Source organism: Equus asinus, chromosome 9 (genome assembly GCF_041296235.1).
Source record: "Equus asinus isolate D_3611 breed Donkey chromosome 9, EquAss-T2T_v2, whole genome shotgun sequence".
NCBI lineage: Eukaryota > Metazoa > Chordata > Mammalia > Perissodactyla > Equidae > Equus > Equus asinus.
Genome location: NC_091798.1, coordinates 34,706,175 through 34,733,376, shown reverse-complemented (window position 1 = coordinate 34,733,376; position 27,202 = coordinate 34,706,175). Strand labels below are relative to the sequence as shown.

The window sequence follows — 27,202 nt, the reverse complement described above, 5'->3', positions numbered from 1 at the left end:
TCCTCTGAGCCTGGAGCTGAAGATGTGCAAGTGCAAAGTTAGCAGCAACCGGAGACTCTGTCTTTTATGCATCCAGACCTGAAGCAGTCAGGACAAGGGAAGGACAATGCTTCTGTGTTTCATTGACTTGAAGGCCCAGTCCAAGTACTAACTAAAATTAGCCATCTCCTGCCCATCACTGGTACTGTGGGAAAAGGGGCTTAGCATAAGAAAGCCATATAACAATGCTTCCAGCTTCCCAGACATCCCTCATGAAAGGATGGCAGTAGGAAGATAGGGAAAAATGCAACCTTCCAGAATTCCAGGCAGGGTGTTGGGGGCACAAAACTCACCTCTAGCATCTGCCTTGCATGGCTGAACTGAAATAGAAAATCCAGACAAATGACAGTCTTTCTTCGCCAGGGGCGTGTGCAAAGAAAGAACACAGGTAAAGATAGCAGGGGGCAATTGTTTATTTTCATACAATTTCAGTGAAAACTTAAGAACAATCTGTCTACTAAGAGGAGTTTGAGAGAAGGGCTTGGGAGAGTGAGGAGGAGGAGTTTCCTTGCTCTGTCAAATAAAGGTGTCCTTAGTCGAAGGGGCTGCATAGATTTCGTAGAGTTGGGAGGTCCTCATTTTGAGTTCCCGGGCCACCTGACAGATGGAAAACAGCCAACAGCAGTGCACTGCCAGCCAGTCCTCGCACAGGGTGCCCTAGGGTGAGACCCGGATCTCTGTTCTGGAGCAATCACACAGGCTCGTTTTCATTACCCAGGGACCCATGCAATATTACCTGATGGCCCATCCCATCCAGTGCATCCAAGATCCACCAGCACCCCTCAGTCCATGCCCAGGGACAGAGCTCCACTGGGTTACTCAGGGATGAAGCAGCTCAATTGCCAATCAATCCTTGAAATTCAGAGACATGCCCTTAGGGCTTTTGATAAGGGCTTCATGATTGAAATCAAATCTTTTTTTTTCTCTTAGGACTTAATATTTATAATTATTTTATTTATTTCTTTGGAATGGGTAATAAGTGCACATGATCCAAAATTCCCACATTAAGAAGGTATAGGAAGTAAAAAATAAATCCCTTTCCATAACTGTCCCCAGCCACCCAGTTACCTACCTGGGGGCAACCATTGTTGGCAGTTTCTTATATATACTTCCAGATAAACTCCATGTCTATACAAGTATAGACATATATAGTCTTTTTATGTAAATGGTGCTTACTTCTATGCCTTGCTTTTTTTGTCACTTAAAAATACATCTTAGGAATCATTCCACGTGAATAGAGAGAGAGATTTTTTTTTTTTTAACTGTCCTCATCTTAATAGGTATGACTTTCTGTCCTCAATCTCTCATTGCACCTCAGTCTCAGCTGCACTGGAAATTGACTCTATGGTTCTTTGAAGGGTCCCCAAGAAACCCCCAAAGTGAACTCTGCATATGCCACGTAGGCTACATTTTAAGTCAGACCATCCCAAGTATCTTCCAAATTTGGTGCATTCTATCTGGTGTTTTCTCTTGATGCAATAAGAGACGGAGAATCAGAAGTGGCCCATTGCCCAATAATCTGCATTATAATAGGTCCCCCCAGGAAATACCCTTCAAAATGTGGCATTTTGGTTAACATACATCCCAGTAACTAATGAAATCAGAAACTTCTTCCCTTTCCTTTCCCAAAGTCTTCCACTAGGTGTGGTGCTTTTAAGCATCCTCAACCACACCTTTTTTTTTGGAAAATTACAGGTTTGAAAGGCATCCAGGGTATCATATAGATCCAGGTTCACGGTTCACATATACGTTCAAATCCACTTACCCGTATTTTATGTCTCTCTCTGGTGCCAATTCTCAGTGCAAAGGTGGACCCAGGTAACAATGGCCAACAAAGACACTCTCCATAGCGCCTGGCGATGTCACACTCAAGACACAGTGGACAAAACAAACCACAGAAACCTGTCAATAACCACATAAAAGAAAGCTAGGGTTCTCCGATGTTCTCAGAGCAACTTTACATCTCAAGGAGCAGGTACAAACCTGCCCTATCAATTTAATGCTGCAGTGTCTCCCTACAATGGGGACTGGGAATGAATAATCAATTCTCAAAACTCAGTGTAAGAAAATTGCCATAACTGAGTACATCAAAATTGTCTCCTTTTGTTAAAAACTGGCAAAGCTGAACCTGATACAATTCTCATAGCATTCACAATGGTAATTGTTTTTCCTGTCAAGAGAAAAGCATTAAATAATTCTTTTACAGTTGAATCAAAACTGTTGCTTCTGTGATGTTCATCTAACTAATTTCAATATTTAAAATAGACACAGTATACAACACTTTTGAATCACAGGCATCTTTTTCTATAAATGTGATTGAAAGCTCTTCTATGGTACACTGATTCTGCCTGCTGTTCTTATCAGGGCTTTATTCTATTTCTCAGGCCAGAAGGTTACTCTAATTTTTGCTAGTTTCATGGAGCCACTGACATCTGCCATTTTTAATCTGTAAACTATGAGAGGCTTGGTTCCTTGAACATCAACTGGAAACAGTTTGTCATTTATTCATTCACTCATCTTTAACTACTGATATTGTTTCCTACACATTCTGCATGAGCCACCTAACACAGAAGTTCTGTTTTAAATGTTTTGGGTCACTGACCCTTTGGAGAATATGGTAATAGCTATGAACTTGCTCCTCAAGGGAAAAGAAAAATACATGCATGCAGAAATGCAAAAGTGTGCATCCAATTTCATGGGGTTCAAGGATCCATTGAAAACTATCAATGGACTGCAGGTCAAGAACCCCTGATGTACAGTTAAGATGTTACGTCATGTAGCGCTGCAAAAGATGACAACCTTGATGAATACCAATAATTAAGACTATGAAACAGCAAAAAAAAAAGCTAACCATAACCTTTAAAAAATGTATTCAATAAATATGTTATTCAGGCAAAATTTATATACAAGAAAATGTACAGATCGTGAATGTTCAGTTGGATGAGTTTTGACAATCACATTCACCCAAGTAACGGAACATGTTGAACTCTGCCCTCACCCCACAGAGCTCCCTGTGCCCCTTCCCAGACAATCCCAATCTCCCACCCTCACTCAGAGGCAAGCACTCTTCTGCTTTCTATTCCCATAGAAGAGTCTTACCTCTTCTTGGACTTCATATAAATGGAATCACATTTACCTTTATATCTGTCTTCTTTTGTTCAACATCCTGTTTCTTAAGATTCACCTGTTGTTATATGAATTTGGAGTTTGTTCTTTTTATTGATGAGTAGTGTTCCAATGTATGACTCTTCCACAAATTGTTTATCCATCCTCCTACTGATTATTCCATTTTTTACCATTATGAATATGTACTAGGAACATTCATATACAAGTCTTTATGTGGACATATATTTTCACTTCACTTGGGTGGATACCTGGAAGTGGAATTGCTAGGTCATGGGGGTAGATTTATGTTTAACTTTACAAGAAACAAACAGTTCTCCAAAGTATTTGTAGCATTTTACACTCCCACCAACAATGCATGAGAGTTCTAGCTGTTCCACCTCCTAACTAACATTTGCTATTGCCAGTCTTTTCTTTTTTGGTGAGGAGGATTCGCCCTGAGCTAACTTCTGTGCCACTCCTCCTCTATTTTGTATGTGGGATGCCTCCATAGCATGACTGAGAAGTGGTGTAGGTCCACGCCCAGGATCCAAAGCTGTGAACCTGGGCTGCTGAAGCAGAGTGTGCAGAAATTTAACCACTCAGTCATGGGGTTGGCCCCTGCCAGTCTTTTTAATTTTAGCCATTCTAATGAGTGTGAAATGGTAGTGACCATAGCCTTTTAGTGCACCAGACACAAAGGCTCACATTCCACATCATTAGCACACTAGAAGAACCTCCTGTCAAAGGCCTGTCTTGGCTTACTCTTCCATCCCTCCCGCCCCAACAGTGAGGATTGCAAAGTCCCACTTCCAAATTCAGTGACAAGCAAGCAAAAAGCTAGGAATGCTGTTTTATCTTAGAACCTCCAAGGATGTTCCAGGACTCGGGGCTTCTTCAACTTTGCATAGGGGTTGAAGTAGCACATGCACACAGTGGGCATGACAAGGACTGGGAGGCGAGGAAAGGAGCAGCCTGTCTTCGAGGAACAGAACATCTATTTCATCCTCCAGGAGTCTTAAGATAATTGCTAAATCAGGTACTGTAGGCATCACTTGCCCCAAAGCAAACTCTGAATTCAGCCTTGAGTAAGTCTGGGATGTTTCACCCCACATTTTAAAAAAATCATTACTCCCAGTGAAATCATCAGTCCCCACCAGCACTGACAACTGGTATGAACAATCCAGAGGACAGCAAATGGCCCAGTAAACTTACATGGAGTTGAGAGTCATTATGCTGTATGCAACCTCGAATTAGGGGACTTTGAAATCAAGGCACATAAAAATCAATCAAACCTCATTTTATGCATGGATTACAAAATAGTGTAAATATCTGCAAATAAAAAATTACTCAAAAATTGCATAATTACAGAGCTGGCAAGCTAAGTGAATAATAAATTGTGTTTACGCTATTGCCTGAGCTGTGCTACTTTAACTGGCAAAGAGAAATGCCCATCCTCAGTAAGTTACTGTAAAGAAGCTGTTTGGTACATTGGAATTCTTGCACCTTACATTTATGATTCATATGCCTATTTTAAAAACACATGCTGTCATTTTTATTTTTAATCCTCCCCATCATATAACCAACCATGTTATCTAAGTGTTCGTTAGGAGGTGGTACTAGATACTGAAGGAAACACACCCAAAATTCAATTACCTTGGGAGAAAAGTTAGATATGATAAAAAGTACTATGAAAGCCAAAATTTTATTATATAATAGTTAATATTTATACAGATTTTATCATGTGCCAAGCCCTGCTAAAACTACTTTGCATTTATTAACTCATAAAATTCTCACAACAATTCTATAAAATAGGCACTCTTATTATGCCCATTTTACTGATGATCAAACTGATAGCCAAAAGATTTAAGTAATTCACCCAAGTTCATACATTTATCAAGAAAGGGCAGAGGCCAGATCTGAACTCAAGAAGTCTGGCCCCAAAGTCTTAACTACCACACACAACACATATGTCCATATGTTCTCATTTTATGTATTTATCTAGCATGCCACAATGGTTGTGGATTTGAGTGCTCCAAAACAGCATCCTTATCATCACTAGTTTATATTTATTCCTGTGGGACAGTCTTATGTCATGCAACTTCTTTAGGCAAAATGCTTTACATTTAGTGTTTCTGCTCAGTACTGAGATAGACTGCAGTGGGATACACACTGTCAGCTCTCACCTCAGGAAGAGATGCATGAGAGTGGGCTGATGGAATCCTCTGTCTTAAAGAGTCTCTGGGAGAGAATTTTGCAACATATACCACAGGCCAGGTAAGTATCCAGAATAAACAAAGAACTCCTACAAATCAATACTTAAGAAATCAAACAAAAGGGCTGGCCCCGTGGCCGAGTGGTTAAGTTCACACGCTCTGCTGGAGGCGGTCCAGTGTTTCGTTGGTTCGAATCCTGGGCGCGGACATGGCACTGCTCATCAAGCCACGCTGAGGCAGCGTCCCACATGCCACAACCAGAAGGACCCACAACGAAGAATATACAATTCTGTACCAGGGGGCTTTGGGGAGAAAAAGGAAAAAATAAAATCTTTAAAAAAAAAAAAGAAATCAAACAAAAGAATAAAATGGGCATAGGACATGAACAGGTAATCCACCAAAGAGGAAATACAAATGGCCAATAACAAACATGAAAAGTTGCTCAATGTCGTTAGTAACCAGGGAAATGCATATGAAGACAATCATAAACCACTTATTACCCATAAGAATGACAAATTTTTCTAAGTTCTTTAATATTAAATGTTGTGCGGAGCCCAAGAGAAATAGGTACTCCATACACTGATGGAGGTGGAAATTGGCACAGCCACTTTGGAAGGCAACTTGGCTGAATCTAGTAAAATTTTAAATCCTCGAGGAACCAGTAATTCCATTTATCAGTATCTACCCTAGAGTGATGCTTACACATGTGCACAGAAGCAGGTACACAGATATCCACTGAGTATTATCTGTAGCTTGAAATTTAAAACAACTTAAATGTACATTAATAGATGGAAGTATAAATAAACCGTGATGGTGTAGATCATATAGTTGACCCTCCGTATGGGTGGGTTCCCCATCCGCAAATTCAACCACCCGTGAATCAAAAGGCCTACGATAGTTGTTTCTGTATTGAACGTGTACAGAATTTTTTTCATTATTCCCTAAACAATACAGTATAACAACTATTCACATAGCATTTACATTGTATTAGGTATTCCAAGTAATCTAGAGATGATTTAAAGTATGCAGGAGGATGTGTGTAGGTTATATCCAAATACTACACCATTTTATATAAGGGACTTGAGCATCAGTGGATTTTGGTATCCGAGGCCATCCTGGAGCCAATGCCCACCTTGTGGACACGAAGGGACAACTGTACTATGGAATAAGTAAAAATGCAATGAAAGATCAATTAAGTATCAACAGATTAATCTCTAAGATCTATTTTGAGTTTAAAAAGCCAAACTGCAAAATGATATGTATAGCATAATACCATTTATGCTTTGTTTAAAGAGTTACAAAGCAATAGCATACACTACTAATGGATACATATGTAAATACGGAGAAAAAGATCTGGAAGGAAGTCCTTCAAATTGATTTAATAAAAAAGGGCGGACCCAGTTCCCTTTTCTGTAATGTTTCATTTTTTTTATGAGGTGAACATATTCATGTGTTATTTGTGAAGTAAAAAAATACATATACTGTATAAGCAAGTAAATGAATAATTATATATATATATATATATATATATATTTTTTTTTTTTTTTTCTAAGGAGCTCAGACTCAAAAGCGATTTGAGCCACAAATTCAGCCTCTTCCTCTTACACCCAGAGGCCTGGTGGTTATGTAAGCACCCACAGCCTAAATGTTCCTGGCCTGTTCTCAGAGATGGGCTCCACCCTCATGCATGGAATGTGGTTCATGATTCATCCTTCTAACTCATAGAGGAGTTGAGATAAAAAGAAGAAGCCTACACAAAATCAGAGTGTGGAGCCCCAGAGAGCAGAAAGTAGAAAAGGTGGGTGGAAATTGCAGCGAGGCACATTTCAGATCAATTATTACAAAAAGGCAGAACCATGTAACAATAAGACATGCTCAAAGAAGGAATGGGGTACACTCATACATTGTGGGCGGGAGTGTAAATTAGTACAACTTCCAAACAGCCATTTGGCAACATCTATCAAGATTTAAATGGCACATACTATTTGACCAGCAGGTTTACTCCTCAGCAATTATCCAACGGATAAACTCATACATGTGCAAAATGACATCTGTATGAGGATAGTCACGTAGCATTGGTTTGAATAGCAAAGAGTTGGAAACCACATAAAGGTCCACCAGTGGGAATTTTTCAATAAATAAATCATGATACATTCATACAATGGAATATATACAGCAATTTAAAATGTTAGCTCCAGAAGTGCTGATATGGTTTGATTACCCAGACATATTGTTAAATTAAAACAAAACAAAGGTGCAGAACAGTGTGTGTTGACAGTGCTATTTGTGTAGATTATATATACACACATGCAGCAAAAATTCTGGAAGGATAGATACCAAAATATTAACAATGGTTACCTCTGGTGGCTGTGATTACAGGACACTGCTTTTTTTCTTTTATAGCCTTTCGTATTTTTCTTTTTTACAATGATATATGATACTTTTATAATAAAGAACATCAATCTATTTTAAAAGTTTCTCTATCTTTAGAAGCATGAGTCTATATCTGGACTCAGGTAAGAGCAGTTGCCTCTGGGGAGAACTGCGTGGAGGCAGAGCAAGGATGACCCGCTTTTCATACACCAAAGGGGTAGGTACTTCTGCATTTTGCATCATGTGCAAGGTAACCTATTCAAAATCTTTTGGTTTTTTTTAAAGATTTTATTTGTCCTTTTTCTCCCCAAAGCCCCCCAGTACATAGTTGTATCTTTTTAGTCTTGGGTCCTTCTAGTTGTGGCATGTGGCACGCCGCCTCAGCATGGCCCAATGAGCGGTGCCATGGCCCCACCCAGGATCCAAACCAGTGAAACTCTGGGCTGCCCAAGCACAGCGCGTCAACTTTACCACTCGGCCACGGGGCCAGCCCCCTTAAAATCTTTTTTTTTAAGCACTGAGCTGGCTCCATTGGAGGAGCCCTTCTCTCTGGAATGGTTCAGAAAGCCAAGGCAGTCAGGTCTCTGCCAGGCCTGCTGCAGAGGGGATTTAGACAGGCAGACGAGGGGCCAGACCAGCTGACCCCAACATCCCCCTCACACTGAGGCGTTATGATTCTTTCAATGACGGGAAAGAGAGAAAGAAGCAAGTGAGAATATCGGTTCTAACTCCTTCCTTGATGTGTCTTTCAGGAAATAGTTTTAAGCACCTCCCGTGGGCCAGGCACTCTGCTGGGCCCCAGAGGGGTGAGCAAGACAACAGTAGTCCCTTCTTTCAGAGAGTGCACAGTTTACCCAAAATACAGTTTTGGGGACACAAACCCCAGTCTGAGGTCCCTTCGTGCCTCCTTCCCCTTCCAGAAAACCACAGATAATCCTGGCCCACTTCATTCCACCCTCCTTGGCCATCTGATGGTTCCTAGTCCACACCACGCTCTTCACTGCCTGGTGCTTATGGTGCCCTCCAGAGGGAAGGCTGTTGGAGCGGCTGGTTCCTTCCATCTTTCAGGTATCTGCTTAAGTTGGTTCCTCGGAGAGGCCATCCTTTACCCCACTCCTGTATAATTTCCTTTCATAACACCCTGTTTATTTCCTTCATGGTACGTATCACAACTGTAATTATTTTGTTTTGTTTATTTGCTTATTGTCTATCTCCTCTAAGAAACTGTCGCTGTCTCATACACTATTACGTCTGTAACACCTATCACGTGTCTATACATAGGTAGGAATTCAGTAAGTATTGGCTGAATTACAAACCAATGTTGATTACACCTTCCACATAAACCTTGTCGGGGGCAACATCACAAACATTCTCAGAGCTGGAATACCCAGCCTTGTACCCATGATGCCCTTTAGCAGCCACTTAACTTCACCTTGGCTTCATCTTCACATCTGAGCTTCCAGTAACCACATCTTCAAAGGACACAGCTCTCATTTGCTAATCCCGGTGCAGTGTGAATTCAGATAAAAGTGCAGAGGTGGGAAGAGGGAGGCAGTTTAAAAAATATAATTACAATAAAATGAAGAAGCAAAATGTCAAAATGAAATGGAAATTATCGCTGTTCATAATCTACTCTTTGCTTAATGGATGACAAATTGTAGCGATAATTCCTAACATTTAATGGAAAACTGTCCCAGGATGGGAATCATATGTGGAACAAAATCATGGTTTTGTTCCCAAGTTGGTCACTATTTTCACAGTGATTTGCTTGAAATGAAACTTTGTGGATGAAGTAGCCTTTTCAAACAATGAAGGACACAAACCCAGGACTGAGAGTACTCAGTCCAGCAGCATCCTGGGAATTATGGTGCAGATGATGTGTATAAAGTGATATTGCCTTTAAATTTTCTTCTGAGACAATTAGCTTAGAGACACTATGAGCAGTCACAAAATGGAGGCCCATCCAGGGAACAATGAGTAGGGCACAGAACATTCGAGATCACCTTGGCCTCTCCTCCATGGATTCTGCTCAGTGTAAAGAATATTGTATTTCTCCACAGGACCTTCCTTCTCCCCTTCTCCTACAATGGGCTCTCAAATGGACAAGCAGGGGATCCTCAGGAGACCTGGTGTGATTGGTCTCCTCAACACTGATGGGGGTGGGCAGCAGAGCTAAGCAGAGAAGCAATGTTTAAGGCAGAGGGGGTGGCGAGGAGCGGTCCTTTCTTTGACCAACATTTTAGGTGCTCTTGAGATTGGGTAGAAATCACTCTGCTGCAGCCAATCTAAGTCTCTTGACTCTACTCTTTGTTCTCAACATGCTGGAGAATAAAAATTTGTAGTAGCAGTAATAGTCATACCTAAGATTCACTAAGTGCATTTTTGTGTATTTGCTGGGATTTTCCTGGTAACAGCACCCCAATAGTAAATTTAGGAAACTATCCCTTCACTATTGTGGGCAATATTGATAGTCGGACTCTCATTCAGAATGCCCCGGTCTGCCCAAGCAATAGGCACATGACACCTAAGCTAGGCAAATTGGGCTCCATCTAGGGAAACATCAATTCTCAGACAGGAAAACAAAAGAATGTTTGGAATTGACCAGACTGTCAGTTAGCTCCTGGTAATGCATCTTGTCTCTTCTGAGCTGTTTTTAATTGATTTTTTTATTGTGGGGACTACCCCATAGGCTTCTAATGAAATCCAGTGTTTGCTTGTGCATTAGTTTCCTAGAGCTGCCATAACAAAATAGCATAAACTGGGCATCCTAAAGCAATAGAAATTATTCTCTCACTGGAGAATTCTGGAGGCTAGAAGTCTGAAATCAAGGCATTGGCAGTGTTGGTTCCTTCTGGAAGTTCTGAGGGAGAGTCTGTTCCATGCCTCTCTCCAAGCTGTTTGGTGGTTGCTGGCAATCCTTGGCGTGTAGATGTATTATTCCAATCTCCACCTCTGTCTTCACAGGGCTTTCTCTTCTACGTATTTGTGTCCAAATTTTCTCTGATAAGAACATCAGCCCTTGGACTAGGGTTCACCCGAATCTAGTATAACTTCTTTTTAATTTGACTACATTGCAAAGACCCTATTTCTAAATAAGGTCACATTCAGAGGTTCCAGGTAGACATGAATTTTGAGGGGACACTATTCAACCCAGCATGCAACCAAAAAAACTTCTGATCCACTTATGTTCCAAACAGCATTGAGGGCATTATATACATTGTTTGCTTTAATCTTAACAACAGCCCTTGAGGTGGCACCTTATCTTAATTTTAGAGCTAGAAAAGTGAAGATCCAAAGAATTTGTTCAAGATCAAGTGGCCAGTAAGAGGCAGATTTAAGATTCAGGGAGAGGTTTATGTCTGATACAAACCTGTTCTTCTAACCACTACGTTATACTCCAGGCTTTGCCCTACTCAGAATGCATTGATGGTCCCCCAAGCCCCAACTATAAGCTTTGAAAGGAAACAATCCAGTTCCCAATGTGGGGCTAGGTCTCCACATGGCTATTCTGCCTTCTCCATACCTCAGTACTGAGCAAAAACCGAGGTTAGAGAATCTAGAAGAGAACCAGGAAGAATCCTGAGAGAATCAGAGAACAGCCGCCATAATTGTCTGGTCAGAAGTCCACATGGGTGACAGTGACAGAAGAAGACTGCTGAGCTCTGGGTCAGGCAGGCACAGAGACAGGAAAGGGTAGGGTTGGGTGCTGGGCAGTCTCTGTGAGGCCAGGGCAAACAGTGAAGGCTCAACCCTGGGTGATCAGAGCACCAAAAAATGTTGTTAGAGCTTTTGCCTCAGCAAGACTCTCAGCTGAATAATGGCCTTGGATGTAACAGCTCAGAGCTCTCTGACTGATCCATCCTGTGAGACTTCAGGGCAAATTGAGATCTTCCCAGAAGCCTGCAAAGGGTGAGGAGAGCCATATTCTTCAAAAATATTAGATCCAGGGTCTGTTGGATTTTGAACTTGAGTGACCCTTATCCATCAAAGGGGCACCCCCCACCCAAGAGAGATTCTGGACTGAGTTGCTCCTCAGGGCAAGAGCATCAGGTCCTGGATGGGAATACTGAAATGTGGTTCCAGAGATGGGTCAGAATGACTTAAGGTAAAAATAGAAGCAATGTGCTTTGAACTTCAAACCCAAGGGAAAATCATGTAGCTAGAGGGCAGTGTTGTTGGTATTTCCTTATAGCTAAACCAGTATCTGAAAAGTTTTCAATCCATGAAGGGGGCTTCTTTTTGTGACTGGTGTTATTGTTATAACAGTACTACATTTCTCATAGAAATACTAGAAAGAGATAAACCAAAGGAAATAAAAATTATTCATTAGCCTACCATCTGGAGGCCCTGCTGTAAACATTTGTATTTGTATCCTTCCAGGTCCTTTTCTAAATATGGCCCCCCCAAAAGTGGTGTCTAACGTGCATAGTTTTACAATCTGCTTTTATAACTGAAAATGTATCTAAAACAAGGACTGGCCCTGTGGTGTAGTGGTTAAGTTTGCACACTCTGCTTTGGTGGCCGGGGGTGCTCAGGTTTGGATCCCGGGCACAGACCTACACACTGCTCATCAAGCCATGCTGTGGCAGTGTCCCACATGCAAAAGAGAGGAAGATTGCCGCAGATGTTAGTTTAGTGACAATCTTCCTCAAGCAAAAAGAGGAAGTTGGCAACAGATGTTAGCTCAGAGCCATTCTTCCTCATCCCAAAAAAACACAAAAAAGTATCCAAAATATCTTTTCATCCCATTAAGTGCTATTCTACAATGTGACTTTTCATGGCTGTATAATAATTCATTGTATGGATGCTCCCATTTAACATTTAGGTTGCTCCAGATTGTTGCTGGAATAACCAATGCTGCAAAATTTAATGTCACTACTAAATCTTTACACACGATTTATTTCCTTAGACTAAACGCCTAAAAATGTAATTACTGGGTCAAAAGCTATGTAACACTCTTTTTATATGTATTGTTAAACCATCCAACAGGAAGGTTGTACCAATTTATACTCCCACCAGCAACAGAAGGAGACTATTTCACTTATCTTTGCCAACAGTGGATGGTGTCATTTAAAAAATCTTTGAAGTCATCACTAGTCTATAAAAGCATCCACATCCCTGAAAAGCAAGATTTTTCCTGCATTTGAGTCACTAGATTAGTCCAGTTATTCTGAAACCATTTAATTTCTGTTCTTCTGCTTGTTGTAGCTTTTCCACCCACTGATGTCTTGTAAAAGAAAATAATAAAGGGGAACATAAATGAAGAGGAAAAACATACAAATTTTCCTATCTCTGAAGACACTGAAGAGGCCGGTGCTCCAGTCCCCACCAGTCTGGACAACTGTTGTGATTGTGGTCCTGCCACTGGCTCCCCGGACAGGCTGCTTCACCACAGCTTGGGCTGGTGCATGGCTCCTGGAGAGTCAAGGATGGTGATTAACTTGGAAACAAAGAAGATGGTTCAGAAGGCTAACCATTAAGTCAACACAGAGTAATAAACAGGCGCTAGGGACCCAGTGATGCCAAGTGGCTCTTAAATCATAGCCCAAGCTGACCTCACCATCTCCCTCCCTCCTCCGTCCTCACACCTTCTCCTCTGATTTTTTGCCACCTCTATTAACAACATTATTCCAAATTCTGTCACTGAAACTCAATGTCCAGTCTAATTCCTCAGTGTTTCTCAGCATTTCGTAATAATTAAATTCACAAATTTGGAACTAAGAGGCCTCAGTTCAAATCCCAGCGTGCCACATCCTGGAAGTTTGACCTTGGTTAATTCACTTAACCTCTCTGCTTTCTGTTTGTTCAAATGTAAGATGAAAAACTACCTCACAGTGTTATTGTGTCGATTAAAAGACACATACTTAGTTTACTGTGCCCAGAGCTTGTGTAACAAGGTAACCCTGAGTGAGGCTATACCCTAAAGGTTTTGAACCTTTGTTGAAGAGACTAATAATGAATTGGACTGAGCTGGTACACTGAAATCTGGACTAGGCTATTGAAGTTGAACATGCAGTATCATTTAAGAAAATAATCCAGACTTCAGAATATGTCTTGATATCAAACTACTGTATGATTGTCCTAGTGGGACAATAAAGTACAACTTTGGGTTGATTTTCTCCAAAGGGAACAAATATTCCACTTAATCATTCTGAAATAGGACATATGGGCCCACAGGATGGATTTCAAAAGTGAGGTGAGGAAAAACTTCCTTCTCTTTCTGGGGCTGAAAGTCAGTTTTGCCTGAACTCCTACCATGGAGTGAGTGAGTCCCACAGTAAAGAGTAAGCTGTATCTGGCCTCATGGAAGAAGCAGGTCAAAAGTAGGGTAGAGGGGCCCTAGAATGAGTCTAAGCCTGTACATGGTACTAATTATTCTGTTTTGTGCTTCCCTTTCGGCAAGCCTCATTAAGTGTTTGCACCTGGTCACTGGTATGCTATGGAATATTAAAGAGTCCGCCTCACATTTGAGACAAAATAAACAAGAGGCAGCAGAATTTCTTCTTGGAACAGCTATGGTTACAGTACTAGTCACCAGTGTTCAGCACCTGGGACACAGGCCCTGGAGGCCAGAGTGGAACATTCTTGAGGCAACACCTTTGGAGCATCTTGGAAACAACTAGGGAGCCCTTTGAGTACTTCTGATTTGGGGCAATAAATCTAATAGGATTTTGGGTTACCATAATATGGGGTCATTGTTCTTGTTATTAAGATCCACATCTCTTTTTCATTCCACCAATACTGCCCAAGTCCACAACTTCCCAAACCTCACAGCAAATTAGCTTGATTAAAAAAAAATTCTCAAGCATTACTCTAGACCAACTGCACAGGTCTCTAGGGCTGAGGTAGAGCAATCAGGATTCATAACAAGGTTCCCAGGCAAATTCCATGCAGTCATTCTGATACCAGCCTGAAACCTGATACAGGTGGGTTTGGAGACCACTGATGATGACTAGAATAGCTTCTGAGTCTCACACTAGCTTGGTGGTGATTTCAATGTAATAGAGATGGCAAAGAAAATAGAATAGGAGGTAGATTGGAAGCGAAGAGGATGCTTGGAACTTGGCCCGTCCACAGTGCCAGTGAGACATCAGGAGGATGCCCAGCAAACAGCTGGAAATGCTGCACCAGAGCTTGGAATTCAAGTTGAATTTACACATCTCTTCCATCCTATTTGAGTTCTCCTCAAATCTAGCTATAAATTATGTGAGCTCACCTGTGTTTCATTCTCTAGTAAAGGCACAAGTCTCAGGTGTGAACTGATGAAATAAAAGCAGAGACTAGCCTAAAAGCTTCCTGCATCCCTCCACACAATCCAAGGTGTTTACCGTTCAATGTGATGCCCACAAGCTGGAGCTTCCATCATTATATTAAGAGCTTCCAATTATCTGAGTTTAGTAGAGGAATTTCTTAGGGCTGAGCCCTTGGATTAGATTTTCCCCTGAACTGAACCATTTATAGCTTGCAGCCCAAAACAGAATTTTCTGCTTTTATCTCAACATTATGTATATAACACCATTTATTATGGCGAGGAAGCCCATCCTCTATCTATTCCAAATTAAATAACTAGAGGATGACTTTCCCTTGGTGAGAAAAAAAAGTTGTTTGTGTGTTTGCCTAATTTTAAACTCAACAAGTACATTGTTTCTTTCCTTAATACCCTGAATCTTTGGTGATTTTTACATAAAAATGTTTGAATTGACATGCAGTGGCTAAAACATTTCAGTTCAAGATTATAGTTCATGGGTCATAATTAAAATAACAAGCATAGCTACCCTTCACTGAGGACCTTTTATGTGCCAGGCACTTAGTAGTTCCTTAAAGAACTGAGTAACTATTTGGGGGCTGCTACAGGTATCAGACTAATGTAGCTATTGTAGCTGCCTGCACAGCTTTTAGCACTGTATATTACCCCAGGGACTCCTAGACTATCATTAAGAATAGGAATAAGTTTGGAAACAGCAGATAAAGCTGATGGACACAGAGCTTTGCTAAATCAGATCAGCTGTCCATCTGCCATCAAATTCAGCAAGTTCATCATTCAGTGGAAAGAGGACACATGTTAGATTCAGGCACACTGAAGTTCAAGTGTGGCTTGCCTGCCTTCTAGGTGTCTGACCTTGGGAAACACAACTTGTCACAGCTCTCAGCTCTGGTCTCCTCTTCCATAAAATTGGATTTAAAATATCCTACCTTTGCATTGCCATGAAGATTAAAGAAGATCACACTTAGCAAATAGTAGGCACATAGTCAGTGGCAGCTATTGTTGTTATTGTAACTTAAGGGTCCCGCACATACCCTAGGGCATTCGTACATTTTTCTGAGAAACAAAGAACAGAGGAAGGAGATCTGGGGCGGTTTCTCAGTTGTCATACATGCTACCCAAACACGGTAAAATTCAATCAGGGTGACTAACCACCCTAGTTTGCCTGGGACTAAAAGTCTTCCCACCATGGAGAACTTTCAGTGCTAAAATCAGGACAGTCCCAGGCAAACCAAGAGCGTTGGTCACCCTAACAGACAGAAGCAGAAGGAGGCTTCAGCTGGTGGGAGGCAGGAGGCTGACTCCAGTCATTCTAGTTACTGGCTCCTACTGAGTAAGAGTGTTAGGAGATGGACAAGATACACACTCTTCCCCGTTTTTGACCTCACTCTATCCTTCTCCTCTTCTAGCAGCGAAGCACATTCCTCACTGCATGTCCCCACACACCCGGCTTGAGCCTGCAGGGGGTTTCATGTCATTCTCTTCCTTAATGAAACTTGCAATACTCGAGTTCATTCTGCCTTCCACTTGGCCTGCCTTGATTATTTCAAACTCTTAACTGAAGCCAAAACCCCTGAGTTTTGATTTCAAAAGGGTAGAAATTACTGGCAGCCACCACAAATAAAGCTTCACTTGGTCAGGGTTCAACATTTTAAGTTAAGAATAAAGAGACACCCTGTTACCCAAGCCAGCCCTTCTCTTTTCATTAGCCAAGCAAGGCCAGAAGGAACTAATCAGTTGCCTTCTTTTCAAGTACACATGGGAAATGAGAGCAACCACTTTCTTCCCAAGCCAAGTTTTCTTTTCCCTGATTCTCTATAAGAAAAGACTGATTTGATATTCCAACCAAAGAGCAAAAGCTGGGAGCAAAAATCACCCTATTCCCCACCTTATGTTGGAAACAAAATGTTCATCTTCAGATGATGTGAGTGAAAGCAACAGAGGTGAGTCTATGTTGAGTAAGGAAACATCCTCAGGAAACTTAGAGAAGTAATTTCCAAAGCAATTCATAGTGAGAGGTGTTTTCTTGTCACTGGGGCTATCCTCTTCCCTTTGACACTGATTTCACTTAGGTTCAATCCAAAGTAAAACATCTCTTCTAAAGAATGTTGCCTAATATTCTGGAACCTGAGGTCATAGTAGTGTAACTGACAGACATCGTATTTCTTTAAAGATGGGTACACATCTAACTGTGGGCACGTCCATTTTACTAATCTGAAGGGAGAGACTGCTGAAGATGTAAGTTTCTTGTGTAAGTTCAGAACAAGACTTATCTTCGGTGGGAAAATGCCTTTGCTTTAGGAGATATCTTTAGTAAACACTGATCTAGCTAAATGTCATTTGACCTTTTCCCAGGGTACTCAAAAGGCTACAGAATTCTGCCACGCCATGTAGCTGAGAAGCAGCTGGGGCCTCTCATCATCCCCAGGACTGCTGGTCCAATTCAGCAAAATGACGAGTGCCATAACTAACCTGAGAGCAGACACAAAGCTTTTCTAGCCCAGATATCAGTGTACTTGAAACCATCTCACGAAAGATGGTTTCCTAAAGTTTGAGCTTTCCGAGGTTGTCCCAAGCCTCTCAGTCTTTTTAGAACTTCTAGAAATCTCCTACTCTTCCATGGACTTCATTGATCATGACAGGAAAGTGGAGCTGCTTCTTTCCTACCCAGTCCAAACGGAGTCTAGTGAACAAAGCAGGGCTTGGCTGGTGACCGCCTCCCTACTGCTCTGAATCTCCAGGGTATTAGGAGCCTCTGAGGTATGTCTCTAGCACAATGCCTTATGGAGGTGTGGACCCCAGAAACGCTGGGAAAATGTCCTTAGAGGAAAAAACTTCAGAAAAAAATCACACATTGAGGGAAGGAGTCTGCAATCATAATTCCATGTTACGTTAGAAAGACAACAGAAGGAAACTGCCAACGATACTATAGATTCTTGTCATCAGACCCATAGACAATGATTGTTTAGGGTTCTGAACTTCAAAGCATTTACTTGAGCAGAGTTGTTAGCAAAAGCCTGTATAATACCTCCCAAATCAAGATTCTTCAGCTATCGCTGCATAACTGCCTTCACTCACTGGGTTCTGGGCAACTCTCACTGTCTTCTTAACTATAAGGATGTGACCTCCATGAAGGACAGCCATGTTTCTTCTGCTTACCACTGTACTCCACATGCTTAACAGTCTGAAACACAATAAGCATTCAATAATTTGTTGAATAAATGTTCTACACATGAAAATTCAAGTTTATAAAATAACAGAAGAGGTGATTACTAGCTTTGCAAAAAAGATTTACAATAAGATTCCTTTGAAGAGTGAACCATTGTACATGTAAGCTGATTCCATATTTTAAAATTTTATTTGTACCCAACTTTTCCAGTCAAATATTTATTGTATGAAATGACTAATCCACATGCCACAAAGCTCTTTCACCTAAAGATACATAAAAAAGAGAAAGAAGAAAAGGGGATGTTTTTCTTTAAAGAAGAATGACGACTATTTATGAAAAAGAAATGATACCATTAAAAAACAATTTTGCATAGCCAACATAACTTATTCAGGAAGAATCTTCAAGGGGTACTAAACCATTAGGTAAAAAAGATTGGGAACAGGATGTTCCCAAGGTATCAAAATATCACTCCACAGATTTCTAGTTGCAAAAGAAATACTGTATCTTAACTCTGGAGAGTTCCAGAGATACTCAAAATGTATCTTTAAAATGGAAAGTTCTGAGGACTTTTATTAAAAAGTATTTTTATAGCAGAAGCTCTGGAGGTGATTTAAAAATAAATATCTTTATCATGGAAAGTTCTAGAAGTGATCAAAATTTATCTTTAAAATGGAGAGTTTTGGAAATTATCAAATTTATTATCACTAAGAGCGGGACAAACTGATACTATGTACCTCTTGATATGATGCAAAAGAAAGCAATGTTTAACCTAAATTTCATTAAGTCTCTAAACCATACTGTCCAACAGCAATATAATGTGAGCCACATATGCAATTTTAAATTTTCTAGTAGCCACAGTTAAAAAAAGTAAAAGAAACAGATGCAATTAATTCCAATATCCTTTAACCTAATTTATTCAAAATATTATTATAGCATGTAATCAGCATAAAAGAGAATTATTATTGAGATATTTTATATTCTCCTTGTCATACTAAGTGTGTGAAATCTGAAGTGTATTCTACACTTTCACAGCACACCCCAATTCAGACTAGCCACATTTCAAGTGCTCTATAGACACATGTGATTGGTGGCTAAATTCTTGGATAGCACAGCTCTAGACCTAACTCCGGTATAAAGAAAACAAGGGCTAGAACAAATTACCAGCTATTCCTCCAAAGTGAAAATGGGGTAAGTACTCCTTTGTCACATTCCTTAAGCCCTCAGGCAAAAAGATCATGTCCTATCCTGTTTGTTTTTCATGTGTACATTTTTTTCTCCCACCTTATAATCAATTATGCTCTAAGCATAGCAATGGGCAATTAGAAAACTTAACTAATGCTGCAAGTCCTAAGTGACATCTGAGTATTTTTTAATATATATATGAAGTTATGTCCAAAGATATTAAGGAGAGAAAACAGTTTAACAAAGTATCAGCTAACACTGAGAACCCACCAGAGCAAGGCACATAGTCATCAGAATGACAAAATGAATGCATTTTTCAAGAGAAAAACAGATGGACACAACTGCCACAAACTAGAAAAGACATAAAGGACCATATCATCTCATTCCTACTTTAAAAATTTGCAGTGACTCTCCAGACAAATCAACTTCGATTTTCATCCAGGAATCCAAGAATCTTTATAATAAGATTCAATTTACTTACCTCTTTCCAGTTTTTCTCTCATTCCTTCCAGATAAACATTCCATTCCTGGTATCATCTCCCAAACAAGTCAGGCATTTGTTTTCACCTCCAAGCCCTCATCCACACAGTTCTAAAAGCTAAGAATGTGGCCCTGCTCTCCTTCAACTGCTATGCCAACCCTAATGATCCTTCACGTCCCACCTCATCTGTGAAGTCTTAACTGACACTGGTCCATATAAATTTCTCCCTGTTCTGACCTAATAGCCCTGACAACACTGGCCTTGGTCAAATACATTCCTGTTTTCTACGTATGCATTCCTTGTTTACTAAGTGTGCCGCAATGGGCTGGAAATATGGAGGCCAGGGCTCTAACTCAGCTCTGCCTCTAGTGTATAGGATCTTGGGCAGGTCAGTTTTCATCTCTAGACCTGTTTCTTCCTGTGGCCTCTTTGCTATTCCTTCAGCACACCAGCTGCATGCCCCTGCCTCAGAGCGTTTATACCTGCTGGACCCTCTGCCTAAAACATTTTTGAGCCCAGATTATTCGCTAACAAAACTACATATGCATTTACACCTGGACCTACAAGTCCACTTCCGGAAATTTACTCTTAAGATACACCTCCACAGAGTCTCTAGGAGAAGAGCCAAGATGGCGCCGTGAGTAGTCCTCTTTGTCTCTCGCCCTTCGAGTCTACAATTATTTGGACACTTATCGCTTGACAAAGGATATCCAGACAGCATCTCAGGACGTCTGAGACACCCACGCGACTATACATCAGAAGGCGGATGGACTTTCCTCCGGGAGGATGTGGAAATAGGTGAAAACTCTCCGACCCCGACGGGCAGCCTAGTACCCGCAAGCGGCTTTCTTCCAACGGACGCCCCCAGAGGATCCACACACATCTAGGGCAGGAGCGAGAACACAACAGAGGAGCGACGGTGGAAACAGGTGACCAGAACCCTATCTAAACCCCCTGCAATTACTCCTAAACGCAGAGGGAAACTTTGGAGTTGCACACCTGAGCCCGCGGGGAGAGTCTCTCCCCGCCATTGGCGGGGAGACCCAGCCTGGTGCTCGGGGCGCCCGGAGGGTCCCAGAGAGAGACACGGAGGGCACGGAGATCTCCCAGCTGCCGTTGCCCGCCCCGTGGGACTAGGGATTGCCGGAGATCTCGGAGAGGACCGGGGCTGGGGGAACTTTCAAAGGCCGGTTTTGCGACCCGGAGGGGAAGCGCCGGACCTCCGCCGGGGCAGCAGACAAAACTCTCTGTCTGCCGTTAGCAGAGGGGCCACGCTGAGCATTCACGGCTCCGGGAGAGGCCCGGAGAGAATCCCAGAGGGCGGGGCGACCCCCAGCTGCCGTTGCCCGCCCCGTGGGGCTAGGGATTGCCAGAGATCTCGGAGAGGACCGGGGCGGGGGGAACTTTCAAAGGCCGGTTCTGCGAACCGGAGGGGAAGCGCCGGAGCTCCGCCCGGGCAGCAGACAAAACTCTCTGTCTGCCATTAGCAGAGGGGCCATGCTGAGCATTCACGGCTCCGGGAGAGGCCCGGAGAGAATCCCAGAGGGCGGGGTGACCCCCAGCTGCCGTTGCCCACCCCGTGAGGCTAGGGATTGCCGGAGATCTCAGAGAGGACTGGGGCTGGAGAGAGTTCCAGAGACCCAGCTTAGTAGCCTAGGGGGAAACCCTACAGGCTCACAGCAGCCTTAGGGAAAGCCTCTGCACAGCACCAGTAGAAGGCACCCAGCCGCCAGCCACAAGGCTGGAAGACCCCAGGGCAAAAGCAGCATAGCTAGGTGTACTAACCACAGACTGTAGAAGATGCCAATAGCTCTCCTGCGACCCATAGAGGACAAGTGAGATTTGGTGGGTGCCGACAGCAACGGAGCGACAAATATAAGTGATCCCACCCCTGGCCGCTGGAAAAGCCCATAACACCGTTGCAGACCCCAAGGAGAGAGCACATCTAGGTGGGCTGCAACAGTAGGCACCTGCAGCCTGAAGCCCCCCTGTGACGGCCCCCACGGCAGAGGAGGGAATCCAAAGGGCCACTGTGGCTACGAAGAGGGGCCCAGGCCCAGTTAGCAACTACGGACAGGGTTCCTGGTTGGTGAAATATAAACAGCTGCTCCTCCCACCGCAGCAGCTGAAACAAGTGAAAGGAGCAACTAAACTCTATCTCCATGCGGAGGCACAAATCAACAACATCAAGCAATATGAAAAAATACATTAAATCTCCAGAACAGAAAGAAAGCAACAAATACACAGAAAACAATCCCAAAGAAAATGAGATATATAACCTAAATGACGATGACTTCAAAACAGCCATCATTAAGATTCTCAATGAGTTAAGAGAGAATTCTGACCGACAACTCAACGAGTTCAGGAGCTATGTCACAAAAGAGTTTGATACGATAAAGAAGAACCAAACAGAAATATTGGAAATGAAGAACACAATAGAGGAGATTAAGAAAAATCTAGATGCTCTGAACAGTAGGGCCGATAATATGGAGGAAAGAATTAGCAATTTGGAAGATGGCAATATAGAATTGCAGGCAGAGGAGGAGAGAGAAGCAAGACTTAAAAGAAATGAAGAAACTCTCCGAGAATTATCAGACACAATTAGGAGATGCAACGTAAGGATTATAGGTATACCAGAGGGAGAAGAGAAGGAGAAAGGGGCAGAAAACCTATTCAAAGAAATAATGGCTGAGAACTTCCCAAATCTGGTGAGGGAGATGGATCTTCAGGTGACAGAAACCAATAGATCTCCAAACTTTATCAATGCAAGAAGACCAACTCCACGGCATATAGTAGTGAAGCTAGCAAAAGTCAACGACAAGGAGAAAATATTAAGGACAGCCAGGCAAAAGAAACTAACCTACAAAGGAACCCCCATCAGGCTATCAGCAGATTTCTCAGCAGAAACTTTACAGGCTAGAAGAGAGTGGAATGATATATTCAAAAATCTGAAGGACAAAAATCTACAGCCGAGAATTCTCTACCCAGCGAAAATATCCTTCAAATACGATGGAGAAATAAAAACTTTCCCAGATAAACAAAAATTAAGGGAGTTCATTGCCACAAAACCTCCTCTTCAGGAAATCCTCAGGAAAACCCTCATTCCTGAAAAATCCAAAAAAGGAAAGGGGCTACAAAACCAAGAGCAGAGGAGATAAGTAGAAGGACAACAACAGAGAGTAGCAGCTCTACATCAGAACAGATTAAACCATGGGACGAGAAACAAAGGAAACTGAAGAAAACCGGAAAACAAGACACAAAATGGGAGTGGTAGGCCCCCACGTCTCAATAATCACTCTAAATGTAAATGGATTGAACTCCCCAATCAAAAGACACAGAGCGGCAGGATGGATCAAAGAACAAGATCCAACAATATGCTGCCTCCAGGAAACACACCTCAGCCCCAAAGACAAACACAGACTCAGAGTGAAGGGATGGAGAACAATACTCCAAGCTAATAATGAACAAAAGAAAGCAGGTGTCGCTATACTAATATCAGACAAGGTAGATTTCAAAGCAAAACAGATAAAGAAAGATAAAGAGGAACAGTATATAATGATAAAAGGGACTCTCCACCAAGAAGACATAACACTTATAAATATATACGCACCCAACACACGAGCACCAAAATTTGTAAAGCAACTCTTAATAGAACTAAAAGAAGACATCAACAACAATACAATAATAGTAGGGGACCTCAACACACCATTAACACCAATGGACAGAACATCCAGACAGAAAATCAACAAGGAAATAATAGAATTAAATGAAAAATTAGACCAGATGGACTTAATAGATATATATAGAACACTCCATCCAAAAACAGCAGGTTACACATTCTTCTCCAGTGCACATGGAACATTCTCAAGGATTGACCATATTTTGGGAACCAAAGCAAACATCAATAAATACAAGAGAGTTGAAATAATATCAAGCATCTTTTCTGATCATAACGCTATTAAACTAGAAATCAACTACAAGAAAAAAACAGAGAAAGGTGCAAAAATGTGGAGACTAAACAACACGCTTCTCAACAAACAATGGATCATTGAAGAAATTAAAGAAGAAATCAAATATTATCTGGAGACAAATGAAAATGAGAACACGACATACCAAATCATTTGGGATGCAGCAAAAGCAGTCCTAAGAGGGAAATTCATCGCAATACAGGCTCACCTCACTAAACAAGAAAAAGCTCACGTAAGCAACCTCAAACAACACCTAACGGAACTAGAAAAAGAAGAACAAACAAAGCCCAGAGTCAGTAGAAGGAGGGAAATAATAAAAATAAGAGCAGAAATAAACGATATTGAAACAAAAAAGACAATAGAAAGGATCAATGAAACAAAGAGTTGGTTCTTCGAAAGAATTAACAAAATTGACAAACCCCTAGCCAGACTCACCAAGAAAAGAAGAGAGAAAGCGCAAATTAATAAAATCAGGAATGACAGAGGAGAAATCACAACAGATACCAATGAAATACAAGAGATCATAAGAGAATACTATGAAAAACTATATGCCAACAAATTGAACAACTTGGAAGAAATGGACAAATTCCTAGACTCCTACAATCTCCCCAAACTGAATCAGGAAGAAATGGAGAATCTGAATAGACCAATCACAAGTAAGGAAATAGAAACGGTAATCAAAAACCTCCCCAAAAACAAGAGTCCAGGACCAGACGGCTTCTCTGGAGAATTCTACCAAACATTCAAAGAAGACTTAATACCTATTCTCCTCAAACTGTTCCAGAAAATTGAGAAAGATGGAGAACTCCCTAACACATTCTATGAAGCCAACATCACTCTGATCCCCAAACCTGACAAGGACAACACAAAGAAGGAGAACTACAGGCCGATATCACTGATGAACATAGATGCAAAAATCCTCAACAAAATTTTGGCAAACCGATTACAGCAATACATCAAAAAGATTATACACCATGATCAAGTGGGATTTATACCAGGGACACAGGGATGGTTCAACATCCGCAAGTCAATCAACGTGATACACTACATCAACAAAATGAAAAACAAAAACCACATGATCATCTCAATAGACGCAGAGAAAGCATTCGACAAGATCCAACACCCATTTATGATAAAAACCCTCAGTAAAATGGGTATAGAAGGAAAGTACCTCAACATAATAAAGGCCATATATGATAGACCCACAGCCAACATCATACTCAATGGACAAAAGTTGAAAGCCATCCCTCTGAGGACAGGAACAAGACAAGGGTGCCCACTTTCACCACTCCTATTCAACATAGTACTGGAGGTGCTGGCCAGAGCAATTCGGCAGGAAAAAAAAATAAAAGGAATCCAAATAGGTAACGAAGAAGTAAAACTCGCGTTGTTTGCAGACGACATGATCTTATACCTAGAAAACCCCAAAGAATCCACAGAAAAACTATTAGAAATAATCAACAACTACAGCAAAGTAGCAGGGTATAAAATTAACGTGCATAAATCAGTAGCATTTCTATACACTAACAATAAACTAACAGAAAAAGAACTCAAGAACTCTATCCCATTCACAATCGCAACGAAAAGAATAAAATACCTTGGGATAAACTTAACCAAGGAAGTGAAGGATCTATACAATGAAAACTACAAGACTTTCTTGAAAGAAATAGGCGATGACATAAAGAGATGGAAAGACATTCCTTGCACATGGATTGGAAGAATAAACATAGTTAAAATGTCCATACTACCTAAAGCAATATACAGATTCAATGCTATCCCAATCAGAATCCCAAGAACATTCTTCACAGAAATTGAACAAACAATCCTAAAATTCATATGGGGGAACAAAAGACCACGAATTGCTAAAGCAATCCTGAGCAAGAAAAACAAAGCCGGCGGAATCACAATCCCCGATTTCAAAACATACTACAAAGCTACAGTGATCAAAACAGCATGGTACTGGTACAAAAACAGGTCCACAGATCAATGGAACAGAATTGAAAGCCCAGAGATAAAACCACACATCTATGGACAGCTAATCTTCGACAAAGGAGCAGAGGGCCTACAATGGAGAAAAGAAAGTCTCTTCAACAAATGGTGCTGGGAAAACTGGACAGCCACATGCAAAAGATTGAAAATCGACCATTCTTTTTCACCACACACCAAAATAAACTCAAAATGGATCAAAGACCTAAAGATTAGGCCTGAGACAATAAGTCTTTTGGAAGAGAATATAGGCAGTACACTCTTTGACATCAGTTTCAAAAGAATCTTCTCGGACACTGTAACTCCTCAGTTGAGGGAAACAATAGAAAGAATAAACAAATGGGACTTCATCAGACTAAAGAGCTTCTTCAAGGCAAGGGAAAACAGAATTGAAACAAAAAAACAGCTCACTAATTGGGAAAAAATATTTACAAGCCACTTATCCGACAAAGGGTTAATCTCCATAATATACAAAGAACTCACACTGCTTAACAACAAAAAAACAAACAACCCGATCAAAAAATGGGCAGAGGACATGAACAGACATTTCTCAAAAGAAGATATGAATATGGCCAATAGACACATGAAAAGATGTTCATCATCGCTAATCATCAGGGAAATGCAAATCAAAACTACACTAAGATATCACCTTACCCCCGTTAGATTGGCAAAAACATCCAAAACCAAGAACGACAAATGTTGGAGAGGTTGTGGAGAAAGAGGAACCCTCATACACTGTTGGTGGGAATGCAAACTGGTACAGCCACTATGGAAAACAGTATGGAGATTTCTCAAAAAGTTAAAAATAGAAATACCCTATGACCCAGCCATCCCATTACTGGGTATCTATCCTAAGAACCTGATATCAGATATCTCAAGAGTCCGTTGCACCCCTATGTTCATCGCAGCATTATTTACAATAGCCAAGACGTGGAACCAGCCTACATGCCCAGAAACTGATGATTGGATAAAGAAGATGTGGTATATATACACAATGGAATACTACTCAGCCATAAAAAAAGACGAAATTGGCCCATTCACAACAATGTGGATGGACCTCGAGGGCATTATGTTAAGCGAAATAAGTCAGTCAGAGAAAGACGAACTCTATATGACTCCACTCATAGGTGGAAATTAGTATATTGAGAAGGAGATCTGATCGGTGGTTACCAGGGAAAAGGGGGGGTGGGGGGAGGGTACGGAGGGGGAAGTGGTGCACCCACAACATGACTAACAAAAATGTACAACTGAAATTTCACAAGCTTGTAATCCATCATAACATTAATAAAAAAAAAAAAAAAAAAGATACACCTCCACAAATATAAAACCACATATTCAGTTCTTCACTATATAAGTCTATACAGATTCCATAAAATATCAAAAACTTAGAAACAACCTAAAGCCCATCCACAGGAGACTAGT

General features: G+C 41.3%; 1 protein-coding gene across 1 annotated transcript; it reads right to left on the bottom strand.

Annotated features, from left to right (window-relative positions):
- Positions 1-442: 442 nt before the first annotated feature.
- On the bottom strand, positions 443-17,127 carry PLAC8L1 (PLAC8 like 1). Its single transcript, XM_014860710.3, has 4 exons — positions 16,883-17,127; positions 13,009-13,145; positions 1,805-1,941; positions 443-696 (listed from the first exon to the last, which is right to left on the bottom strand). The coding sequence occupies exons 1-4, from the start codon at positions 17,002-17,004 to the stop codon at positions 556-558; spliced, it is 537 nt and encodes a 178-aa protein (XP_014716196.1). The 5' UTR covers positions 17,005-17,127; the 3' UTR covers positions 443-555.
- Positions 17,128-27,202: the final 10,075 nt, after the last annotated feature.

Excerpts from the sequence above, each read along its gene's own strand:
- PLAC8L1 (XM_014860710.3), bottom strand. The coding sequence starts at position 17,004 with ATGAATTGCTTTGGAAATTACTTCTCTAAGTTTCCTGAGGATGTTTCC. Across the intron at positions 1,942-13,008 it reads CTTCAGAGATAGGAAAATTT|GTTTCTGTGGTTTGTTTTGT; the intron begins GTATGTTTTTCC and ends GGTTATTGACAG. Across the intron at positions 697-1,804 it reads GAGAGAGACATAAAATACGG|GGCACCCTGTGCGAGGACTG; the intron begins GTAAGTGGATTT and ends GTCTCACCCTAG.